This window comes from Electrophorus electricus, chromosome 25 (genome assembly GCF_013358815.1).
Source record: "Electrophorus electricus isolate fEleEle1 chromosome 25, fEleEle1.pri, whole genome shotgun sequence".
NCBI lineage: Eukaryota > Metazoa > Chordata > Actinopteri > Gymnotiformes > Gymnotidae > Electrophorus > Electrophorus electricus.
In genome coordinates, this window is record NC_049559.1 from 6,441,316 (window position 1) to 6,459,755 (window position 18,440).

At 45.8% G+C, this 18,440-nt stretch overlaps 2 protein-coding genes across 5 annotated transcripts in view; both read right to left on the minus strand.

Moving 5' to 3' along the window:
- The window catches only part of ptpn4a (protein tyrosine phosphatase non-receptor type 4a), a 30,420-nt gene extending 14,927 nt beyond the window's left edge, over nt 1–15,493 (minus strand). The window contains exons 1-9 of one of the 4 annotated variants that reach the window (XM_027032999.2): nt 15,406–15,493; nt 8,235–8,389; nt 3,942–4,049; nt 3,332–3,374; nt 3,158–3,236; nt 2,648–2,692; nt 2,436–2,488; nt 989–1,109; nt 361–448 (exon numbers count right to left, since the gene is read on the minus strand). In XM_027032999.2, coding sequence (XP_026888800.2) covers nt 361–448; nt 989–1,109; nt 2,436–2,488; nt 2,648–2,692; nt 3,158–3,236; nt 3,332–3,374; nt 3,942–4,049; nt 8,235–8,372 — 675 coding nt within the window. In that variant the 5' untranslated portion in view covers nt 8,373–8,389; nt 15,406–15,493. Of the gene's footprint in view, nt 1–360; nt 449–988; nt 1,110–2,435; nt 2,489–2,647; nt 2,693–3,157; nt 3,237–3,331; nt 3,375–3,941; nt 4,050–8,234; nt 8,427–14,547; nt 14,611–15,405 lie in introns of those variants that run through there. The other 3 variants (XM_035522898.1, XM_035522897.1, XM_027032987.2) reach the window with 3 other exon arrangements.
- Nucleotides 15,494–16,523: 1,030 nt separating this feature from the next.
- tmem177 (transmembrane protein 177) lies at nt 16,524–18,293 on the minus strand. Its single transcript, XM_027032848.2, has one exon. The coding sequence runs from the start codon at nt 18,271–18,273 to the stop codon at nt 17,323–17,325; it is 951 nt and encodes a 316-aa protein (XP_026888649.2). The 5' UTR covers nt 18,274–18,293; the 3' UTR covers nt 16,524–17,322.
- Between the last annotated feature and the right edge of the window lie 147 nt (nt 18,294–18,440).

Sequence of the window (18,440 nt, forward strand, 5' to 3'; positions counted from 1 at the left end):
TGCTAAAAACTCTGCCTATCGAACACCTCCAGCCCAGCTAATGCGGAGTGGAGACAGCCAGTGATCTCGACAGATCTGAAAAGCTTTCAGCATATTCTTTAAACACCTTCTGTTTTCTCCACACCATTTGTGTGGTGCGTTCATAAAGACGCGAGCACATTTCCTGCCCCTCAGAAAACAGCATGCATGCCAAGACCTCCAAACCTCAACTTAAACGCCACCTGTTTAATCTCCAGTTCTGCTGGAAATGCTCAGGTGTGTTGGGAGCTGGGTCACAGCAAAACCATGCATCGTCCGGGCATCTGGACTGGACTGACTGGTCTCTGTTGTCCAGCAGGGGGCGACGGCGCATATGCTTACCCTTGCATAGTGCAGCTCGACTCCGTAGAGGTCCAGGGCGCGCGCTCTGTTCAGGTAGTTAAACTCGGACTCGGCCGGACTCAGGCCGCTGCGGAAGGAGTCGGAGAGGAGGGTCATGAGAAGAAGCTCCACGGGGGGAGCGGGGGCGCTGGCATGGGCACCACTGGCCCGGCCAACTTGTGACCTACAAGCGTGAGACCAGGGCGCGGAGAACAACGAGACAACTGTTCTTGCCAGGCTGCCGCAGCACAGGCAGACAGCGCTCGCCAGACGAACCCGCCCCCACCTCCCACTTCCTCAAACACACCAAGCAAAAGCTGGAGTTCTGCATTAAGACTCTCACAGTGTTTAATTCTGTCCAGCTGGACTTGTAAACACTATAAGCGTTAACCCCACCCTGAGCTTCTTGCTGTTTTTACACACTTCAGATAAATCATATTAGGACAGATTAGGGCAAATTAACAACTGCATGTGATATTCCGTAAACAGTGTTAATAAGGAGTGATTCCGACACCCTATATATAATGTGTAAATATAAGACCATGGGCTGATATAATGTAATTGGTTAATATAATGCACCATACAGCCGGCAGCACGATATCGTGTGTCACAATCCCCTGGGACTCACCTGTGTTGCTGGTGATATTTGGCTACTTCCTTCTCAAAGCCCTGCGGTTGGTTGGGGATGAACTGGTATTCCGACAGGTAGCCGGGCGCGTTCTCCGCCTCCCTGTAGTCCCCCAGCTCGGCTGGAGGGCGAGACACGCCTCGCAGTCAATGCATACGGAGGGTACCGGCCGCATCACCCGACTGTGACCGCGTGTGTTCTGCTAACGACCACCGAAACCAGACAGCCTCGAAAGGACGCGTTAACAATGCCTTGGACTTAGCGGTTGGTGCAACTCTGAAGCGCAAAGCCAGGAAGATTGATTCTTGTCAAATTTCCGACACGAGGGAAGTGCGTTGCTACTGGTTTTCGGTCCTTGGGTTTCACCAGCCTACGACGCAGCCTAGCAAGCTTGTCAAACGCAAACAAGTGAGCACGGCTGTGGGTTCTGATGCCAAAGCGGTCATCCTTTACGGCCTGCCGCCAGCCTGCTAGGAGCTGCCCCAGCAGAAGCCACGCCACGGTCCTGTGCGCGCACGCACAAGCTGAGTGGGCTCCGGCTGGTTAATGCCGCGTTTTGGGAGGCTTGCTCAGCGCACGTACCTCACACTCTTACAAGCTGGAGCTTGTGCGCCTTGGAGGCTGTGCGGCGCTGGAATGTTCCGTGCTGGCCAGGCGTGAGGCTTTACACAGGGGAGGCTTAAATAGGGGAGAGGCCGCCTTCTCTCTGATCGACACTTCACACACGCATTGTAAACCCCGGCCTAACGGGCAACGCACTGTAACGGCTTCACTTACCATAATTACCAGTATTAATCATGGTAATCATTAATCACAGTCCCTGAAGGACTGTGTGGAGTAGAACCACAGACCAGGCAGTACAGCATCACTCACATGCAATACAGCACATCACCCCAGTTTTCTGCTGTGCCCGACGGGGGAAGTCACGCGCTGCACTACATATCTGGATGCGGGAGAGTTCTAATTCAGACGAAGTCAAGAAGTCAAAGATGCACATCAATCCTCGAGTTTGAGAGCGTTTCTAATTATAGTCCCGCTGCTAGGCTAAAGGGTTACTGATGATCTGTGGAAGAGAAGGTTAAGGGAGAGTTCAAGGGACACTGAGCGGCACAAGTGCTTATGTGAACAATTTCCCAGCATATTTCAAAAACCGATGATTCAGAAAACAGAAGACGAACACGCAGTAAATCATCAAACAAAATATACCCTTATAAATCGCTCCAGATATGCTAAATGGCCTACTGAGGCCTTCAAACAGCATCACTGCTTCAGCAGCAGAGACAGCGGGGAGGACTGTATGCCTTCATGCCTCATTGCACTTCCTCATAACACAGAACAGCACTATCAAAACCTCTTAACTGACTTAACTTGGTCATTGTTCTGGCTCATGTACAAGTCTGGTGCCAGAGTACATTGTCCTGGAGCTGTTATACAAGTTCATACTTACATTGGACAGCATAGGAGGCCAACAGGGCGGCAGTATTGTGCGGGCAGGGCAGCCTAAAAGACACCATAAGAACTGGGTTAACACACACAACGACCATGCAAGGGCGGCAGCTTCAGGGTGCTGGATAATTAGAACACAGTGGCGATCTGTAAGTCGTGTTCGGGCTAAACCGATAATGAGCAGGCTCGGGACACTCAATGACCCCAACTCACCTCCCACTGAGAATGTCCTGCTTGATCTGCAAAAAATACTGGTACCTTTGGAGACAGGGAGAGAGGCAGACGAGGACATGGGCAGAGAAGGAGAGGGAGGGTAGAAGAGAAACAATCATTGAGACAACCTGTGGTCACAGAGAAAATAAACAACTAAATAAATGAACACTTGTTTCCCAATGCAGGGATACATGATCACTTTTAAAGGCTCAAATGGTTCAGATGATGGCTGTCTGTGTAGAGGGGCCCACTGAGCGGTGCGCTTAGAGGGGCCCACTGAGCGGTGCGCTTAGAGGGGCCCACTGAGCGGTGCGCTTAGAGGGGCCCACTGAGCGGTGCGCTTAGAGGGGCCCACTGAGCGGTGCGCTTAGAGGGGCCCACTGCAGCAGTAAGTGTTGTGGGGCCCACTGGGCGGAGTGTGTAGAGGGTCCACTGTGCTGCTGTGGTGCATGTCTGACAGGTAATCGGTTACTCAGTCACAATAAGGACTGCTTGCTCGCTCAGACTCACCGTGTGTACTCTTCCTGAAGTTTGCTAGGGTCGCTCACGAAGAACTTCACCCGGAAGTTCAAATGATGAGGAGAGCCCCCTGTAGCAGAATAGCGCATGAGCATGCCAGTGAACACGGGGAGCCAATGGCTCGCGTTAACTGTGTGGTTAAGAGACATCATTCAGTTTACTCACTTTTTAACTGCTTCCTGATGGGTTTGTTGGGATCCAGCCACCTCTGTGAAATATTGATGACACGCGAAAGGGACGGGGAAAAAATAAAAAGACCTCAGCAACAAGGCAACACAATTGTACTCAATAATTCACTACGCTGGCTCTCTCTGATATACAGAGGTGGGGGTGTTCTGATGTGCAGTTACAGCACAAAAAGCCAGACTATTTTTTCGACAAGGTAGCCATTTAACTTCGATTTGGCCCCAGCTGCAGAACAACGCTATCGACCCACTGATGGTGCATTAGCTGACACCCTAAGGCCTTCCTTCAGTATTCTGCTCATTATGCAAAAGAAAAAAAAAATATGGTCAAACATTTCAGGAAAGAGGGGGGGTGGGGAAAACTAGGATCCCAGATGTGTAGAAGTGGCGATTCCATGTGCCGTCGGTGCCGTGGCCTCAAACTGAATGGTGTGAAGCCACGTTTTGCCCTACATTGCTAAATCTAGGCCTGGTCCAGCAGCCATGTGAGCGCCCCCTCCGAGGATAATCTACAACCGCTTCAAAAGAGCCAATCGTGGGAGGGAGCTGCGTCAGCCCTGCCCGGCTCCGGGTGTGACCTCTGAACTCACCGGACTGTCAGAGGACTCGTCAGCCAGGTGCAGCCCAAAATAGTCTCTCTCAGTCAGCTCCAGGTGCTTGAAGACTGTGTCCAGAAGCACCTGTCCATGATCGTGTTTCTGCAGGACGAGGACGCACGCACGTGCACACATGCGCGCACACACACACACACACACACACACACACACACACACACACACACACACTCTTACACACTTTTGTCTCAAGCTTGCCACAGTAAGTATGTTTTGAGCCACTTGCTTGAGAGTTAAAGACAACAAGGAGACCTGACAAGCCAAAAGACTCGAGTAACAGAACACTGCACTCTAGAGGGCTCTACATCTGGGTGGCTCTAGATCTTGGTGGCTCTAGGTGATCCTTCTTCTCCGTATTGACATTTACAACGTTACAAAGCTGCATACAGCCCATTCTGATTTTGTATCTAGGCTACCGCATGCACCATCTCTGGCAGAGACGGCTTCTCAAGAAAAAGAAGAACTCGGGAGACACTGGCAGTGCAGACAACTGGACTCGTCCTGTTTGCTGTTCAATTAAATACTTTACAATTTCTGTTCACTGCCCTCTTATTTCTCTGTCAGACAGAAACAGTCTAACAACATTCCAGCTATGTCTTACAGACTGAACAATCATGTGTGTGTGTGTGCGCGCATCTCTACATGTAATGTAACACTGACCTATCTATTCTCATGAGTATATATTTGATGAAGCCTATAAATCACTGCAAATGCTGTAAATGTAAATGCAAATCAAACGAAAATCATGCACAATATCAAATTACCAACCACTGAAGTGTAATCAAAGTTTATCAAGCCTTTCACACCATGAGCTCTGACTTATAGGTCATGTTACCAATCAGTTAAAGCAAGAAGCAATCAAAGTTACAAAGACTTCCTTTATCATGGTACAGTCCTGAGAACTGTTTTTCTGCTGACTCTAACCAAGTTAACACCAAATTCTTGGAGGATGTTTCCACCATCCAAGGCGGAAGGCGTTTATTGCGCATTAGTCACTTCTCAGTGTTTTAGGTGCAGGAAATGGAACAGATCCTGTCCTTTCTGCTTCCTCCCATGCCCATGGCTCTTTGAGCTGTTCGCCAAAATGAGACAGATTATAACACCACTGCAGCCTATTCTATAAGGGCAAGCTTACTGTGTGTGTGTGTCTGTGTCTCTGCTAAAGCCCTGCCTGAGGTGGCAGTACGAACTGGAAGCAGGAATATGCAGCGGATCTTCTAGAGTGTGTGTGAGACACACTAAAAGCAAAGGGGCCACTGTACTGCTTTAGTGAGCTGCTGGTCTGCTGCCACACTCACACACGCTCAGCAGAATTAGTCGCTGTGGCCAAGGCAACACCCAATAGGTCTCTCTCTCTCTCTCTCTCTCTCTCTCTCTCTATTTCCATTGACATGTGTATTACAGTAGCTAAATACTGCTTTGTCCACCAACCCTTACTCTATCCTCAGTAAGCAAAAGGAAACTTTTGGGCTCTTCTTGTTCTTTCTAAAGGCTTGTACACTAAAAGTTAACATTTTGCTATTTTCCTGTCACTCTGGGAACTTTTGGTCCTCACAAAAGCTCCATTTTCCACATGGCTGTGGATGTGGCCAGGGACGCTGGGCTTTCAGGAGAACCTGGAACGGCCTTAAATACAGACAAGGAAGGAAACGTATGTTAAAGCTGTGAAGCCCCGCAGATGTGGAGAAGCTGATCTGGCATTAGGCTCCTACTCAAACATCCAGATCTAAATGACCACAACTATGCGGAAGACAAAGGATAAATGATGAAATATGTTTGTGTGTGTTTTTAAAATTCTGCAAATAAAGGGAAATGGCACTCAGGAACTGGATTCAAGCAGAGTCCCACAGCGTCCCAGCAGGAGCGTCGAGTAGAACAGGGAATGGTATCGGATCCTAAACAGCAGTAAAATGCCTCCCATGGCCTCCCGATGGATAAATGCACCCCCGTGTAAAACAGAAAGCAAGCTCCCCGGATCCCAGCTGCAACGTCTGGACCGGGCTGAGAGGAGGTGTGGGTGGGGGTAATAAAAGGATCAGACAGCACTTGTAATGCTGACAGAGAGAGATAGATGGGGGTCGAGTATCGGGAGAGGACGGGAACGGAGAGGGCCCGCGCGGCGGAATGACAGACATGCGAGCTGGCAGGAAACAGCTTGTCCTAGAATCATCTCACAACAGCAGAAGCTGCTAACGGTTCCAACAATGGAGACTCCCTGCTGAGGGAGAGCTGTGGTAAACTAGTGACGCAACAAAGCGATACTTGGCAGTACTTCGAACATCGCTGGGCTATAACTCCTCTCAGCAATAGGCTGCATGGCTTATATGATCGTTAACAACCTTTTTTTTTTTAATTTACAGTAAACTTTAAAAATCAAGTTCACAATAACTGTAAACATTGAATACAACTCAGCTTAACTGAAAAGGCTTTCAACAATCACGTGATGAAAACATTTTTCTTAGCAAAATGCACTAAAAGAAATAAAGTCCAATCTGCCTCAAACTAACATCTGATGTAGTTTCGCCAAACGGTTCCCACCTTGACTACTGTCTTCCTTGTGTCAATCATCCCAGATGAGGTACTCTGTACCAGGAGTACACAGGGGTATATGGATGTTTACAGATGGCATGTAAAACATTTACCCAAATCATCAACAACTAGAACACTAGCTGTTTCTTAAACACTTCTGGGTATTTCTGCTACAGATACCAAGTTCACTTTACCAAGGTTAGACACGATGCGCGACAACTTCCCCTTATCCTCCATATTGTAATGAAACATCTGTTTATACAAGTGGCGTAGGGTTCCATTACTTTGGAAACTTTCTAGGACATGACAACAGCAACAACAGTGTTTTACTGTGACATAATGCTCTCATAAATGGCAGTAGAGTTTGAGCTTGAGTCTGCTACATGATTTGAAGGTTTTCTGCTCTTGAAATATCACCTTTACTAAGGTTACCCTTAATTTAGCGCACGGCTGCTTTACTGCACAGCACACATCTTTCGGGTGAATTAGGACTAGTTTCCCATCACCCACAGAGACGTGCAAGCTGTGTGTCTACTTACAAATGCACTTGAAGACAGTGTCCCCTATGCTAGGTGCAGAGTTACAAAATGTCGTCACCCAATTCTAATATTTACAGGTATGCTCGGGTTTCTTTGGCTTCTTTTCGTCACTGCAGACGTAACTCAAACCACCACTGACAAGCAGGTGTGAAATATTTATAGAGGCCTACCCAATCACAATAACGACGTGCGCCATGGTGACCTACACTGCGCCAACGACGGCCTTCCTGTTTGTGTGTGTTCACCGCCCCCATGGACATTCTCCTCCTCATCCTCGTGCTTCTGTATGCGGACACGCATCAACCTCGGGGTGGGAAGGAACCAGTAGAGCAGCGGACAGGGACGGCAGCACATCCCAGTAAACTTCCCAAAGGACACCAACGTTCTGAGCTGTTATTACCATTATTAACAAAGTCGTCTTAACACTTTGTGATTACTGTTATTTTTAAGCAAGGTAAAGCCTTCTTGCGCGAGTGTTTTTCTGTGGTCAGGACTCCTGCACTGGGTCCAGTTAAAGCGCCGGGCAAAGGCAGTGATATCGCGATCAGCGTGACCCCATGACCTCACTGTGGTGTAGTTGCCCAGATGAGGTGCAAGGGCAGCATCGTGGGCACGCACGGGCGTGCATGTGCACCAGTGACGCAACGCCACAGGTACACGCTTGTACTTGACTTGGAGGAACGCCGAGGGAGACTCCGCCTTCTGGAGGAATGTCAGGCACGTAACCAAACTGTGTGCAGAATGTAGCCACCACCATCCAGGGGGCTGCGTGCACATGGGTGCGTTATACACAATATCCTGGGTGGGAAATCTCAAACTTCACTTTAGCCAGTGTTAGCACCCAGTATTGTTGCATCTTTAAAGAATCAGGTGCACAAATGCAAATCTATTCTTGTTGACATAGCTGTATTTGGAAAATAAAAATAAAAAATTATTTAAAGACCACAAAAGCTTAACACTTATTAACCTGTTATTGAAGTAATTACTGCTCATCTTTGTGTCAGATTACTAAAAACCCAGCCTTTACTTTCTTCAAGGCAGAGCACTGCTTACCATCAGAGCCAATCTTTTTGGCTCAGGTTTTTGTCTGCCCTTGTTGTTCTGTGTACTAGAGACACCATTAAAGCATGTGCTCGTGTGGATTACCCCATTAAGGTTGAACGGAAACAGGCATAAGCTAAAAGCATGTGGGTGTACTTACGTTAACGTTGAAGGGCTGGATGGTGTTGTCCAAGAGAACGATGTTGCAGACCACCTCCGTGTGCTGCCTGTCGCGCGCCAGCTCCGATGCCCGGACATTGTAGGATCTGCTAGCAGGCAACCGGAAGCGGGCGCTCATTACGGTCCAGCCGGAGTCTGTAGCACAAGGATGAGGCCACTTCATGAAGACACACTGCAAGACATCACCATACTCAGCCATATCACCATAATCCTATCACCATACCCGGCCATATCACCATAATCCTATCACCATACTCGGCCATATCACCATCACCATACTCAGACGTATAATCTTTCGACAGCATGCAGACCAGATCAAGCTGAAAACACACGTGCACAGGTACATAAGCTCTTGCACTTTCTCATGAACAACAAGACCAAGCAAGCCAAGGAGATGCACAATGATACAGTAAGCAAGACAGGACAGTTTTTCCAAGGGCTCTCCTGAGTGTAAACATGTGCACCAGTCTACCACACTAGAACTCTTCTAGCAGCCATGGAGGCTCAGATGATGGGAATCGGGATAGTGTTAAAACTAGTTAAGGCCTGTAGGCCCAGAAGGCTTTGTACAAAACTAAGGTGGTAAAAAAAAGAACACGCAGCATGAAGAAATCTGTTCCCCAAACAAACAAGCCCTTTGGCAAACAAGGAGCCCTGTAGTTTGTTGGTAACAGCATGTGAACCGTGACATACCTATGGAAGCTGAAATTAACCACTCAACTGCAGAATCAGTGGCCGTAGAATCAAGGGCCAAGGATTTGAATGCAATCTTGCTGTCAACCTTGAGTCCTGCAAGATCCGTCACACACCAAATCGGGTTTGCAGGCCAGTGAGATTGTGTGAGCAGCAGTTATGACTGGCATGGTAAGCTGATGCTAATCAGGCTGTCTCCAAGCCTCGGAGAACCCCCTCCACAAACACCCCCTCAGCTTCATCCTCACACCCTTATCCTCATCAAGGTCGATTTAAAACGACTTTGACCTGGAGAGGCACGTCATGGAGTTCTCAGCCTTGCGCTTTGCCAGACATCCCTACTAGGGAATTGCTGGTCTACAAGTACATACTAAAAAGGTGTCTGTACGTGTCTGTGCATGTCCATATATGAAACTTTGTCCACAATGCCAAGTTGCCCGTTGCCCTACCATTCAATCGGACCAGCACATTCTAGAATGTAACAGAATGGGCCCCTCTCTCTTCTCACCTACTCGGTGAGCTTTACACTTGTCTAAATCTCACTCATTTGCTAGTGAATCACTTATGACTGCATGCATAATCCAGTCATTTTACTTATAATCCATTTTTCCCACCCCATTTGGCTGAATGTCAAATGGTCATTATTCCAATTACACTATGGATTTTCCTAAACGAGACTTGAAGCGTTCTTGAGAATGCTTCCAACAGACCTAACTCAGGTCATCAGCTAGTCATCAGCTAACAACCCTCATTAAAAACAGGCATTTCGGAGCAGGCAAGAGATGGGCAATCACTTGGGCACGGAATGGTTAAAAAACCCCACAAGATTTATCTGATTATTCCGTCGATCACTAAATTCTAGATGCACTGTGCACACACAGATTCAAAAGACCACTTGTTCGGCCCTGCGGATACGTGCGGCTGTGTGCTCGCAGCGGTAACACTACTAAGCTTGATAGTCATACCAGCACACCTCCACTCCCGTGTCAAGCCTTAATGCAGCGCCGATTTCCCACCGCACAAATGCTATCCAGTCAGCAGTGGTCCTCTGGTCAGAAACTGACAAGTGGCGGACTGGGTAGGTCCGCTGACAAACTGTCCAAGAACCTAAAAACTGAGTTCAACATCAATAGTAATTTTGCCAAATGAGTAAATGCTAGAAACCTAGAAAGGGTATGGCTGTTATTGTCTGAGGGGAGGCCGGTGGATCATGGGAACTGAAAATCATAGGATATCCTGTGGCCCAAACACACACTTGCTGCTTTTTTGCACCAACTTTGACTTCTGTAGGACAAACACACTTTCCTGCAGTGCAGCCAGCCAATGCCAGCCGGTGGCAAACTCACAGAAAACATGATGTGCAGCGGATTTCCAGTCAACCAGGCGTTTCTCCTGACTCAGGTGTGCACACGCATGCATGAACACACACAACACACACACACACACACACACACACACACACACACACACACACACACATCCACCAAGTCCACAGGCGCTTGTAACCAGATCTGAACAGCACGCACACCTCTGTAGCCAATCTCTGACAGAGCCTGATATTTTTGCACCCTCTGGCTACATATGGCACAGCACCCACGCGTAACTACTGAAGGAAGTTATAAAGGGGGTGAAAAATAGACACACACACCCCCAAACAGATTGGATATAGAGGAGCTGAAGAAAACCTTGCTGACGGTGGGGAATTTGTACAAATAAGCATTTTCAAGTACACTAATGTTTGTAGTATTACCAAAAGGCAAGTTTTAAACAACCATTAACAAAAAATAAAAATCCTTTCACATCATCCATCAGCATCCTCACTAGCCGTTTCAGTGCGCCAGTGTTCAGAAGGTGCACCGTCAGCACGGGCTCTCGGCCGAGTCCAGCCCGGTGGTGCCTGCTCTCAAAGAGTAATCATCAGAGATTACCCTAATCTCTTAACAAGCTTCCCTGTTTCATCTGCAGAGTAACAGTAACCTTTGCCACACATGAAACCACTATAGCAGCGAAATCTACCTAATCTCTTAATCCTACCTGAATTAAGCCCATCTAGGCTGGCTGCTCTCACTTACTTTTGTTTCGGCCAAGGCAACAAGCGCTGCTCCAGTCGTACTTGTCCCGCTGCTGTCCTGAGCTCAGTGCCGGAACTCTGGCCACAGGTAAGGCAGTACCATGACAGTACCCAACGGCTGGTACAAGAGACCAACACATAGTTTAAACCTATTATAGTCCAAACCTATTCTAACCAGTCGACAGCGCACCCACACTAGCCACCCAAAAACAAACAAGCAAACAAACAAACACCATTTAGATAAAATTATGACATTTTGCATTTATGCTCCATGCTCATTATCTTTAATACAATAATGACATCAATTTTGCCTCCATTAGCATCAGAGTGCAGGGGGAATTCCTGCAGGGCTTCTGCATGCCTACAGGTGCAGGTCAGATTACTCAGCAAATGGACTGGTTTGGTTTGCAAAGGAATTCTGATGACACATGAGGGCAAACATTTTAACATTAAATTAATGAAAATTATATACTACAAAATACAGCTCACCCCCTCCTTTTCTTGACATGAAAGCTTTTTGCTTACTGCTTAAATCCTCTCATTGTTTCTCTCGGTCCGAGCACTGAATTAACAATAATAGGGGGAAAAGGAAGCAGCCTGGTTTTGCCCATCTGAAACACGCTGCAAACGTCTGAAGGAAACTAGTATTCAAGCATTCTCCTTCACTTAGAACGTTTAACTAACATAACACTTCATGAAGAAATTCACACTGCTGTCTTGTGAAGGCAGGACATTTTTTAGCAAGATGCAAGTTCTCATTTGTATTCCTCCTATCTGGGCTGTTTTTGTCATTTCTATTATAGTCACATTCCAACCCCCTGGGGTGCGTGTGTGCGCACACGCGTGTGTGTGTGTGTGTGTGCGCACGCACACACAAACACAATCGCACAGACACACACACAATCTGTCTTGAGCCAAAACATTCCCAGCTATGCTGGAATGAGATCAGAAAGAAATGTAAGCTTGAAGACATCATCAGTAAATTTACATGGAGATTTTTAGGAGTTCCCCCCCCCCTTTTTTTTTGTTTGCTGCACATTTCCTATCTACATGTCACGGTTATACTTACAGACCCACAGGTGCTTACAAAAAAGAAACAGCATCTACTTCAGTGCAGTAGCCTGTAGTTGGTGACCTTTCCTAATGGGCCGGCAGATAAAGGAGCCAAGATCACTGTTTTAGAGAAGCCCAAAGCAGCACTGAGACCTGTTCCAGTACTCTAGAACCTTTTAACCCATTTTAACAAACAAGTAATATTTACTCAAGGATGACTGTGATAGAGATTTGCCAGCTATTTGCTTCAAGTAACACAAAGGAGCATTAAGATGATGGCACCAAACAGTACATCCTCAAACTGGTTCAAAAATGACTGGTCAAAATGAAAAGTGGCATGTTATGTAATTGTTCCCAGTTATCACAAGGAAATAAATTCCAGCCACTTTTTAGGATACATATAAACTCCTGATGACCGGATGGTTTAGGTGTTTCAGACGTAGCTCTTATTTCATGTTCAATATGACCAGCAACTAAGATGTTATGGACATGACAAATGTTACTTCAACTCAGTTCTGTCATTACTCACAATACACCATTACAAATCTCCTTAATTAACGGTACCAACGGTGGCCCACAAAAAGTCAGATATAACAATGATTACAACACCAAACAGTAGAATTAATAACAGCAACATTACAACAAAGGAGAGTAGTAAGCAGACAATACATTGTATGTGACTCTCCTTGGTTTTGTTTAGCTATTATAAGTGTTGAATGCGGCACCTTTATCAAAGATTAAAAAGCGTGAAACTCATTAATTTTCAGTTTAATCTCCCATTCTTATCCATAAACACTTAGCTGTCATGTTAAATACAAATCAGTATGACAGATGTCATTTTGCACTCCCACTTAAAGTGTTCATTGCGGAGTTAAGGTGAAAGAGACTGGTCTCGTTCTTTCACTAAACATGTCGATTGTGTCTCCCAAAGAACAAGAAAACAAAAGTACCACACAACCAATCATTTGTAAGATTTTCAAATGATTTGTTCATAACTGTTTAAGCTGGATAAATAATGGAGTCTTACCTGAACACTTAATAATCAAGGCCTCACTCAGCATTTCATCCTCTGCCTGATTAGCTAACCATGTCTCACCTGGTGCCAGGTTCAGTATAACTACATTCTGCATTACTCATTCTGTGTAATTCATTAGGATGACAGTCAGCTGCGTGCCATCTCTCTGAGAGCTACTGAAATGTGCATGACAGGAATTTGGTTCTCTGTTCTGGGCTGCATGAGGAAAGGACGAATCATCTGTCCTGTAATAGGGACAGGAAGCTTTCCTTGGTAAGGTGAGGCAGACAGAACATGCACAGAAAGGCATTTCCCCATATCGGGCATGCCTCCTTCTGATCCAGCCTGGACAAGTCCCCAGTTCACCCTCCGTCTGGACAGGCAACGTCAGGACTAGGGCTTACAGGGGGCGGGGGCAGAAGTGGTGGGGAGTTGTTTGGGTAGTAACAGAGCAATTCTATCAAATATCTTATTAATGCCAGTTACCTTATCTCTAGCTAGCTAACTCTGGCTATGTACAGTGAAATACAATTAAAATACATAAGAAAAAATGGGTTATGTTGAACTGGTAAACAAAACAATTGATTCACTAATATTCTAAAGGACTATCATCACTACTGAAACACAACAATGAGGTGATGTGTCATCAGAAAGCTTTTGCATATGACTCATGTCTTGATTATATCGTAAGGAAAGGGTGAAAACAGAATAGAACTGAACTAATCTTTGGTCTTGAAAAGAATCAGAATTCAATAAGGTAATTGAATGTATACTGCTACAAACTGAGACCTTGGACAACTGTTGCACTAGCAAATAGCCAAACTGGGTATTTTTAATAGCTGGACAAATATTTCTGAAATAATTTATACATAAATAAATAGATTTTCAAGGTAATGTCTCTTTCTTTGGCCTAACTTTGTTTATATGTGTAGCTTGGTTACTGATGATGGTTGATTCTTTGCCACGCTGGCCTTAAAATATTAAAGAAAACAAAAAATCCAACATAACCTGTTTATGCACAGACTGAAAATACAACAAGCCAATGTCCTAACCCTTTAATGACAAACTCAGATGGGCCTGGCCAGATATTTAGACTACCAGTAAAAAGTGGGCAGGTGTTAAACAGCTGCCCAGGCAACTGTCTTTGCTGAGCCCCTCTCGTCGACCCCCACGTCGGCACCGGCGGGTCTCAGCTCAGGTGTGTGCCAGCACCTACTCAACCCTGCACCACAAGCCAACTCACTCAAAAACACCAGCAACGGGACTTTTAGTGAATTCACCTCTTCAAATGAACTGAGAATGCACCATCAGTTCAGATCTTGCGTCCCAAAACACTGGCCAAGCTGTTGCAATGCAAATGCATTACGGCCAACATATACAGGCCAAACATATGCAAGGCCCACAGCTCCCAATGTTGGCAGGGTGTGTTGCACTTGCAGCATAACGATGCAACAAACTCACCGTCACATCCCATGCGAAGGCATCATTCGAGGGCTGAAATTTCTCTCTCTCTCTCACTCACACACACACACACACACACACACACACACACACACACATACATACATACATACATACATACATACATACATACACACACACACACACACACACACACACACACACACACACACACACCCACACCCACACCCACACCCACACCCACACACACCCCCTCATGTGGGAACCTGTTTTGGGGCCGTTTTTCTACTCGACTCTCAGGGTGGATGAGCTATAAAGATCAGCTTTATTCTGCTATACCGGAATGTCACCGTGTTGTTACTGTGCACGTACCATAACAGAAGAACTCGCTTTTACTGAAAACGAACAGGCTGCACTGCAAAGAATATCTTTAGTTTGGATAATATAACTATATCTATCCAGCGCTAAATATTTATTTACATTCGCCAAAGCTTCTAAATGACAAACTTAATCAGAAAACACGGTCTCAATACCTTTAGGTTAGCTAACATTACTGTACTGCACCTATATACTGAAAATGGGGCATTGCAAGCTACTAACATATGTTGATTTTTTTCCAACGTTATTTACCGTTACCGGGTTTTTTTAAGTAATAAATGCTGGATTTTGCCGGACAGAGCCTGGAACTGTCAGCCTAAAACTTTACTAACCTAACCGAGCTACGCAGAGATCCTGGCAGTTAGCGCTGCTGGCTAGGTTAGCTAGCTGGGTTAGCTATTTCGGTAGCATTTCAGTCTTCAAAATCCAAGTTATGATGCTAATAATACCTCAAACACTGAAATACGAGTTAAAGGTTCCTCTTGTTCGGGTGTTTGGCGATGTAAAAAGAAGTCTTACCGTCATAAACTGCCTCAGGGGTGTCCAGCTTTGAGGAAATGTGTTGTTCAGAGACGAGAAACGGCTAGCAGGAGAAAACCCATCGCGAGACGCGCGCGCGCGCGCACGCACACACACACACACACACACGCGCGCGCGCGCACTTTCGCACCGGGGGGGGGGGGGGGGGGCGGCAAGACCGCCGCACTAGTCACGAATCCAGCCCCGCAGGTCCGGTGCATGGGGGGACGGACGCGGCCGTGGGAGCAGCCTCGCAGACCAACGCCTGCGTTTACCACCGCGTAGGGGCTTTTTTCCGCCGGAATCGCGCTTTTCGGAGAGCTTGGCCCCCTCTCTCTCCATTCATAGACCCAACCAGGGCTCCAGCGCAGGGAGTGGACCGGGGGAGTCTCGGCAGCGCCCGGGGAGCGGGGGGTAGTTAGTCATTTCTGAGACAACGTCAGGACTACACATTTACCGTGGTTTTTATGAAGCCTGATCAGAGCTAAATAACGAGCGAACTGGGCGATTCATGTAGCTGGTGAAAAAGGTCGATGTAGTTACAGATCCCAAAAAACGAGAACGAACGAAAGGTTTTGCTTTTGTTTGCACAATTGCAAAAATGATAGTGTTGTGTTAAAATGAACGGGTACGCTATAAAAAGTTGATTTAGTGTCGTAAGAAGTAGAACGCGGCCAGTGTGGTAGTGTGAAACTGTTTCTGCAAAGAACAGGGACATCTAGTGGACACTTGCGCCTACTACGTGGCCAGAAGGCGGCCGTGTTAAGATATGTAGTAGTTTATTAATAGACTAAACGGGTAGTAACTTGGGGTTAAATGGGTAAGGGTACACCAAGTTATGACGTTCAATTCAGACAGTACTGAGATCTTTAAAAACCGATACGGTAGGCAAAGCATAGCCTACTGGAAACTCCGAAATACCAAGGTGAAGTCTAAAAACCAAGCATATAAAATGTTATAAAGAAAAGCTCCAGAACTTTCTTTAATAACAATTTATTATCTTTAATTCCAAATTCTCTTTAATTCAAATTTAAGTCAAAATACTTATTTTTGCAACCTCACCCTGACTGACACAATGAATTTCCCACTGAAGAGATTAAAGAGCCCTCCTGATAGAATTCTTGTTGGAAAATGTAGGAATTGAATTTATTCGACAAAACCGAAAGACAAAAAAAAAATACACTGTCTACATTTCAGACAGAAATACAGACATTGTAAAAGCTTTACTGTAAAGTGTTCACTAGTGTACCTTGGTATGGAAATATTTAAACAATGACTTTTTTTTTTTAATTGAGTTCGACGCTAGGCACCAACACAGTCAACATTTTTGGTCCATTTCAAGATAGAGAATACATTAAAATTACCCCAAATAATGTGAATCAAAACAAAATGTAAAGTGTCAGCAATTAAATAAGATGTTTCTAATGTCTTATACAAAGTGAGTATTTGCTTGTCATTGCTTCCATCACTTAGACATCAATGTAGCACTGTGTGGTTATCAAACATTACTTGACCAACATGAATATGCATTTCAAATATATTTTTTTTTAGTATGCACACCTCAACTAAACTTTCATTATAACCAGACTAAGACAACATATTTAGGACGGAAGAGACTTCTCCCAGCATTAGATTATGGTCTTTGTATCTTTAGGATTCTTTAACTCAATTTTCAACATTTTTAAAGTAATTTTGGTCCGTCTTTAGGACTCTAATGTCACGGACAAGACAGTGAGATTCATATGAGCTTGGACACAGGTTCTTACATGTACAGTATATTACACACATGTACTGTACCAGATGTTAAGAACTGCTGTCTTTTATATACCACAGCAAAAATATTGAGCAAATAATACACAAAAAATAATTTCCCCCCCCTAATAATCTGAAGCAGTAATTTGGTTTAGTTGATTTATTTCAAGTCCCCACAGCATCCTTTATGTTCTCTTCTTTCAGAAGACTCAGAATACCATCTCGCCTTGAAGTATATGGTGCATGTTTCAGACTCAGCAGACTAGAAGGAAACAGATTTCCACTTGGCGCGTACATTTCTTCTCCCTTTGGCCCCATCAGTACACGCAGGGTCTTATTCCGAGACAAGATCTTCTCATAAAACTCAACACCGCCTTTTGCATAGTCACGGGACAGGCCGGCAGCCCGCTTGTCTGAGCGGTACTCCAGCCATTGGCTTACTGCGTCAGTGGCTAAAAAATACGACACAGCTCCCAGGCCTAATGCAAGTGCATTAGCCCCTGCTCTGAAGACCACAGATCCAGCATGGAGCCCAAAGATCTGTTTGAGAGCGATGCTGTAGATCCAAGCCCCACTCAGGCACGCCGGCGCTACGGCAGCATGCAACACGGGCCCGCCACACTCCAGCCGAGCTACCTCTCGTGCCACAGAGAACCTCTGAGCATCCAAGGACAACACTAGGGCGTCTTTCAGAGTAGCACCTGCCTCACTGCCCCATTCCACTTCTCGGCCATTGATGAGAACAGTTCGGTCAGTGATTCCAGCTGAGTCATCTGGGGTGCTGTTAAAGTTGGCTGGGATGCCAATCTGGGCACCACTGGGAAGCCATGGAATTCCTGCCCCGACAGGGTGAAAGCCATATGCAGCAAAAGCACTGTAGTTATCAGGAGATCCAACAGCTGAATCATTCAATACCGTCTGAAATACGTTCTCTAGTTTCTCAGAAAGGACGGCTGGTTCTCCTTTGCTCCAGGCCTGATACAGTTTTCTGTAAGTGTAATCTGGAAACACGTGGTAGAAAACGTTTGCTGCAAAGACGCCGCAACATCCAGTCAGCAGAAGAGGGGTCCGATACTTCAGCACCAACACAGAGAATTTCAACAAGCCAGACGCCATGGGCTCGTCTAGCTGTTGGTGTATCTGTGAATGTAATGCGTTTCTATATTAACTTAAACTGTTTACTTTCGATATTAAGGACAGTGTCAAGCGCAAGATACCCTGGCTAGCTAATCATCTCGAGTCTGTCGCACAGGTTATTAAAATGTTTATACAATAAAGAAAGT

Coding starts and splice junctions, on each gene's coding strand:
- tmem177 (XM_027032848.2), bottom strand. CDS start 18,273: ATGGCGTCTGGCTTGTTGAAATTCTCTGTGTTGGTGCTGAAGTATCGG.